This window comes from Ipomoea nil, unplaced genomic scaffold (genome assembly GCF_001879475.1).
Source record: "Ipomoea nil cultivar Tokyo-kokei standard unplaced genomic scaffold, Asagao_1.1 scaffold0143, whole genome shotgun sequence".
NCBI lineage: Eukaryota > Viridiplantae > Streptophyta > Magnoliopsida > Solanales > Convolvulaceae > Ipomoea > Ipomoea nil.
The window spans coordinates 868247-874969 of record NW_017616571.1 but is presented as its reverse complement, the minus strand read 5'-3'; the positions used below and the strand labels follow the sequence as shown (position 1 = coordinate 874969).

The 6723-nt window shown below is 46.5% G+C and overlaps 1 protein-coding gene across 1 annotated transcript; it reads left to right on the top strand.

Moving 5' to 3' along the window:
• Window positions 1-4341: 4341 nt before the first annotated feature.
• On the top strand, window positions 4342-4842 carry LOC109172120 (lysine-rich arabinogalactan protein 18-like). Its single transcript, XM_019321270.1, has one exon. The coding sequence runs from the start codon at window positions 4342-4344 to the stop codon at window positions 4840-4842; it is 501 nt and encodes a 166-aa protein (XP_019176815.1).
• Window positions 4843-6723: the final 1881 nt, after the last annotated feature.

Sequence of the window (6723 nt, the reverse complement as noted above, 5' to 3'; positions counted from 1 at the left end):
GGACCCGTGTTCACAATGCATTATGGATACGAGTCCGAAACGACGTCGTTTTCAGGAAAAACGCGTCATTCCAGTTAAAAAAAAATTGATTTCGTCTCGCTGTTAACAGCGTTATTCGTTTGTACCGTTATGAATGTACAGTTATGGAATTATGAATATAAGTTATAAAATTATGAACACAGAGCTCTGACATTATGAACTTACAATTATGAACATATAGTGATAAAATTATGAACATAGAGCTCTAAAATTGTGAACATGGAGCTTCGAAAATTATGAAGTTACAGTTATTGAATTATGAATGTACAGTTACGGAATTATGAATGTACAGTTATGGAAGTATGAATGTACAGTTATGGAATTATGAACATAGAGCTCTGACATTATGAATTTACAATTATGAACATATAGTAATAAAATTATGAACATATACTCCTATAACGAAGCGGTCTGAATTTAAAAAAAAAAAAAGGTGGAAGATAACAGTGCCACTAACAGCATTGTTACCCGTGTCCAGCATGCATGCTGGATACGGGTCCATAGCATAACGATTGCCCTTAAGCACAAAACTCACGCACTTAAGCACAAAACTCACGCACCTTAAGTTTCAACAACTACTCACATTAAGTACACAATCTGCGCACCTTAAGCACAAAACTCACGCACCTTAAGCACAAAACTCACGCACCTTAAGCACAAAAATCACTCACCTTAAATTTGACCTAGATGCAAAAATTACCAAATTGTCACCGTATTTTTTTTTAATTTTAATAATCTTAGACCACGACAATGAACCTTGATCAAATGCAAAAATTGGATAAAGAAAAAGAAAAATGCAAATTTTATGAATACAATGACAACTTCATATTTATTTATTTATTTTCTCCGTATTTAGTAATTAAAAATAAAATAAAAATAAAATATACCAAAAACTCGATATACTTTTTAAATCAAAAGGAGGAGGTCATCTATCAGCTGCACAGTTAACTTCACCAGAGTTCACCTTTCAACCATTCTTTTCGAAGCTGGTATCCCCACTCTTTCGTCATGTAATGCCCATCTTTCACTCTAGTTGCTCTGTTAGGTCATCGTCATATTAATTACGATATTGATGGTTTTTGGGTTTTCGGGCCCAAGGAGGTCCAACACAACCTTTAACTGAAGGATACACCTTTCAATAAAAAGCTTGCTAAAATAATATGGCTCGATGATTTTGACGTGGAAACCGAAAGGAAAACCACGGGCCTTTTTGGGCGGTGTCAAGCCTAGCTCCACTATGTATTTTGTAGGTGTCTTTGTACATACTTGTAGGGCTATATCTATACAAAGTGTTGTGCTTCTAATAATATAGCAAGAATAATAGAAAGAAGAGTGATGGAATGGTGTGGAAGAGTCCTTCCATGTGTATGGATGAGTGGTCTTCTTGGGAGAGTCCTCCCATGTGTGAATTATTAGAGCTTATCTAGTCTAGAGTTATATTCTATCAGTATGTCTTTGTTGTATAGGACTCTGAAGCTATATATCGTGTAAATACTTTATTGTTAGACATATAACTAAATACAATTATCACGGTTCTACATTCATCTGGTATCAGCTTCCAGGTATGGCCGATAATTCTTCTGTCTCCGATAGCTGTACCGTCACTGTTGCGCCTTCTTCTGCGTCGCCGGCGACACCCATCTCTCTTCAGGGTGCGCATCACTTTGTTTCGTTGAAGCTTACGTCCAAGAACTACATGTTCTGGCGTACGCAGTTGGTGCCGTTTCTCCGCGAGCAGAACCTCATCGGCTATGTCGATGGTTCACTTCCTTGTCCAGTGCAGTTCCTTCCCTCCGCTGGTGGTTCTACTGCTGTCATCAATCCAGCGTTTGGTGTCTGGACGCAGCAAGACCAGACAATCCTATCTATGCTCATATCTTCTCTTTTCATTTATGCGGAGTCTGACTGCCGTGTGTACTTGCTCGTTTATGTGGATGACATCCTCATCATGGGTAGTGATTCTGCACTTGTGTCAGCGTTGTTCAATCGTCTTGCTGGTGCTTTCAAGATTCGAGACTTGGGTGCTCCACGGTTTTTCTTGGGTATTGAGACTGTGGCCGTGATGGCGCGTTGGTGTTGTCTCAATGTCGCTATATGTCTGATATTTTGCGGCGTGTGGGAATGGAGGACTGTAAGCCCATTCTTACTCCTGTTTCTACTACGAAGTCGGGGTCTCCTGCCGAGTCTAACCCGTTGCCGGATCCTACTTTGTTTCGCCGGCTTGCGGGTGCTCTTCAGTACTTAACTATTACTCGTCTTGACTTATCTTATGCGGTTAACAGGTTGTGCCAGTCGATGCATGCTCCCACGGTTGATCATTGGACTGATTTGAAGCGTGTATTGCGCTATGTGAAGGGTACCTTACAGTTTGGTCTTTGTATATCTAAGTCTGATTCTCTTGTTGTCCATGCTTTTTCGGACTCAGATTGGGCTGGTTGCCCGGTGGATAGGAAATCTACGAGTGGCTTTGCTGTTTACCTTGGCAACAATCTGATTTCTTGGGTGTGTCGCAAGCAGAAGACTGTTGCTCGGTCGTCTACTGAGGCTGAATACAAGGGGCTTGTAGATGCGTCAGCTGAGGTGTCTTGGCTGGTTTCTTTGTTAGCTGAGATGGGTCTTCGGCTATCTTCACCTCCTCGGTTGTGGTGTGATAATTTGGGGGCCACCTATCTATGTGCGAACCCCGTTTTTCATGCTCGGACAAAGCACGTGGAGATTGACTACCATTTCGTAAGGGATAAGGTCGCTTCAGGGGACTTGGCGGTTCACTTCATCTCTACGAAGGACCAGTTGGCCGATATCCTCACGAAGGCCCTCGGCTCCTCTCGGTTTTCCTTTTTGCGTGACAAACTCAATGTTGTGTCCTTACCTCCTTGAGTTTGAGGGGGCGTATTAGAGCTTATCTAGTCTAGAGTTATATTCTATCAGTATGTCTTTGTTGTATAGGACTCTAAAGCTATATATCGTGTAAATACTTTATTGTTAGACATATAACTAAATACAATTATCACGGTTCTACATTCATCTGAATAACGTGATTGGAATCTTCTTGAGAGAGTGTTTGTGGAAGAGTGCTATGTGACCTCCTCGTATGTAAGAATCGTTGCCCCCCTTCACTTCTTGCTCCCTTCCTCTTTTTTATAGCTAGCCCATCAAAAAGTGTCCGTTAGGGCATTTAGTAGAGGATTTATGGGTGGTTTCAAGAGGGTAGTGAATAGGTGTTTATGTTAGGGAGTTATAGATAATAATAACAATAATAATAACAACAATAATAACAACAATAATAACAATAACAATAATAATAATAATAATAATAATAATAATAATAATAATAATAATAATAATAATAATAATAATAATAATAACAATAACAATAACAATAACAATAACATAATAATAACAATAATAATAACAATAACAATAACAATAACAATAACAATAACAATAACAATAACAATAACAATAACAATAACAATAACAATAATAATAATAATAATAATAATAATAATAATAATAATAATAATAATAATAATAATAATAATTGATGGTTTTTGGGTTTTCGGGCCCAAGGAGGTCCAACACAACCTTAAGCTGGAGGATACACCTTTCACAAAAAGTCTAGATTTTTAGGTAAGTATGATGCTCAATAGTGCTCTCTATTCCCTCTCCGGGTTCTCCAATCTGCCTCTTACAAGGGTGGAGGAGCCCTCTTTATAGTGGCTCCTCCTCTACTGACTTAAAGGCCCATGATGGCCGACTTAAAGATTACATTCAATGTGTCGAGCCGTTTGGGTGACGTTACGGACTCCGCCAACGGCTCTCTCAGGTTAATAACTGGCGGACCGAGTCCGACTTTTAATGCCTCAACGGCTCCTTGCCTTGACCGCTCTGAAGGCTCCCTCAACGGCTCTCTGGACCGAGTCTTCTCCTGGGCCGGGCCTGGGCCGACTTCTCGTCCCCGTTTGGCATTGGGCCGTCCTTCCGGGCTTTGAACTGGGCCTCCTTCTTCGAACCTGGGCCGAGTCCTGGACTCGGCCCATGCATTCTTTCTGGGCCTCTTTTCTTGGGCCGGGGTTCTCACCCCATCAACTAGTCCCTCACTTTTCCATATCCGGTCCGCTAACCTGGGTTTGGAAAAGTAGTAACCGCCTCCTGCTCACCGAATCTGTGCCTTGAATGACTCAGGATTGGCCCAGATTATTCGCTATCTCCCGGATCTCGCGGGACCGTTCTGATCTCCTTGGTCTGGCCTGGCACCTATAAATGATCTCGGCCGTTCTTCTCTTAACTTACTAACTCCCCATGGGTCGCTCACCACTGAAAGGGAAGCGAATTGATTTTGGGTCGCCCCGGCGCCCCTTGCCTTCGAAACGGACTCTGCCTGAGAGGGAGCCTAAAAGGAAGGCTCCCCGTCCGACTCCACAGAGATCACCTGTTGGCGCCGCCTCCATGGCTCTTCATCCGCCGACTCCTGCTCGTCGTGAAGTCGCTCCGACTTCTCGCCCTTCTCCTCCTCCGGGGACTGCTCGAGTAACTTCCCCAGGCGGGACCGTTGTTGACGTGCCTGCCCCAGAGCAACTGACCTTCCGTATGACCTTTTCTATTCCTCTGGATGACTTGGACGGTCCGGTTACAGGGCTAATGAACGAGGAAGACTTTGCTCGTTATCAGGAGATGTACCCGGACGACGAAGAACTGGTCGTGCCACCACTTATGCCGGCGTTCTGGGACTCGCTTTGCCCACCCTCTCCTGGACCATCGGGAGGGTTCTTTGGAAGCGACTCCTTCTCGCCGAGTGAGTGATCTTTGTGAACTGGGGTCGGCCGGATTCTCTAGAGGGGTAGTCCTTTTAGGAGCACTTGCTCACTCTGTAATAAGCTCCTTGTAACCTGCACCTTCTTTATTTTATAATAAAATGTTTTCGGCCTTCAGTTTTCATCTTTTTCAGTATATTTAGTGCACTCGTCCGTCCCATTTGTCAAGGAGTCGGCCGAGATGTCGAGTCCTCCCTCCGCTTGACACCTGTAAAATCTCGCTTCCCAGGGCGAGCCAGGCTTTTTTCAGTTTAGTGTGCGAATCTCACCCTTCCCGAGCTAATTGGATGGGATTAATCTCTGACAGAGATTCGCGCTGCCCATCCAATCCGGCTCAGTTATGTCAGTTACGATTCCCTCCGTGATTTGCGCCTCGGTCGTCGTTCTCTCGAGGCTCTATATAAGGGCTCTTGGTAGCTCTGTGCTTTCTCACCATTTCACATTTCAAAACCTCAAGCTATGAGTTTCAGGGACGGTGATCGTCGTTGGTCCATCCGTAATAAGGAGCATGCCCGGCAGGAGGAGCTCCGACGGAAGAGGGCGGCTAGCGGAGGGCACTTGGTGGGCGACTCCACTTCTGATCCCATCGTGGTGCCTCCTGACATGCTTGATCTGATGGTCGTGGAGCCGGAGGAGGACGAGATGGTGCCCATGGTGGAAGACCCAGAGCCAGAGGAGGACCTAGACTGGGAGGCTCCTCCACTTTTTGGCGTGGCCATGTCACCGAGTGCTCTGGAGAGGCCCCTGCGGATGGTTGTTGACGAGAAGCCTGCCGTGTATCTGGATGAACTGCCCGAGCCCGAGCCTGAGCCGAGTCCGTTGCCTTTCCGCCCCCACTACTACCTGGAGGGTCCGCAGCCGGTGCATCACGCGGAGGAGGAGGAAGTTAAGCCCTAAGCCCGTCTTTTCTGTGTAACGCTTGTGGCCGAGTCCTCGGCCTTGTACCCCTGTCTTTATGGAATAAAATCTCGTTTTTACTTTTTGGTTCCTGGTTTTTGCGTGTTCCTTTGGCCGACTCTTAGTCGTTATGACCGACTTGTAAACTCTGCTCGACTAAGCCCTGTGGGTGACGGATTCGGCAAATCCGTCGGCCGACCTTGCGACCTGAAGCTCGTCTGGGCCCCTCCATTTGGCCGGACCCAGCCGGGTCACTTCTAGAAACTTCTAGCGTGATCTGAATGGGCCCCCATGGCTTTTGCCTTGATGGGCCTTTGGCCTGGCAGGCCGGGTCGTTGTCACTCATCCTCGGTCTAGGGTAGACGCGCCGCTTGCAGGCTAGCCCTAGGCCTGAACCGTCGTTCCGCCCATCGAGGCATTAAATGCGGCGTCCCTTCAACGTCTTGTCGCCTCCGATTCCTCTACTACGGAGGCGCCGCGTGGCAACCTCTTGGACTTCTTTCCCCCCTTAAAAGGCATTTTCCTTCCATTCTTCTTCTTCACTTCTCCCACCAAGCTTCTGCTCTTTCATCGTCTTCTCAGCCTCAACTCCAATCTGTAAGTAATGCCTTCCTCTTCTCATTCTTCTTCTTCCTCCCGTCGGCCGTCTTTTGACAATCCGGCGGGGACCTCTCCGTCATCTTCTTCTTCTTCTTCCGTCGTTCGCCGCCTGGAAATGCCGGCGGGCTTCCAGGCGGTGTCTTCTTCTTCGCTCTTAGCCCCTTCTTCTTCTGAGGCGGCCACTCCGATGAGCCCAGCCCCGTTGACTACGGTGGCTGCTTTGCCGGGCGGCATTGTACGGCCGCGAGGCAAGTTTGACTCGGTCGTCCGGCCGTCCAGTCTTCCGTCGTTGACCACAGCGGCGGACCTAGACATGGCCCGCTTTCTGCTTGGCCCTTCGGCCTTGGTCGTCGCGGCGGAGAGCCGGCCTATC

What these genes read in the sequence shown, in the direction of transcription:
- LOC109172120 (XM_019321270.1), top strand. Translation starts at nt 4,342, where the DNA reads ATGGGTCGCTCACCACTGAAAGGGAAGCGAATTGATTTTGGGTCGCCC.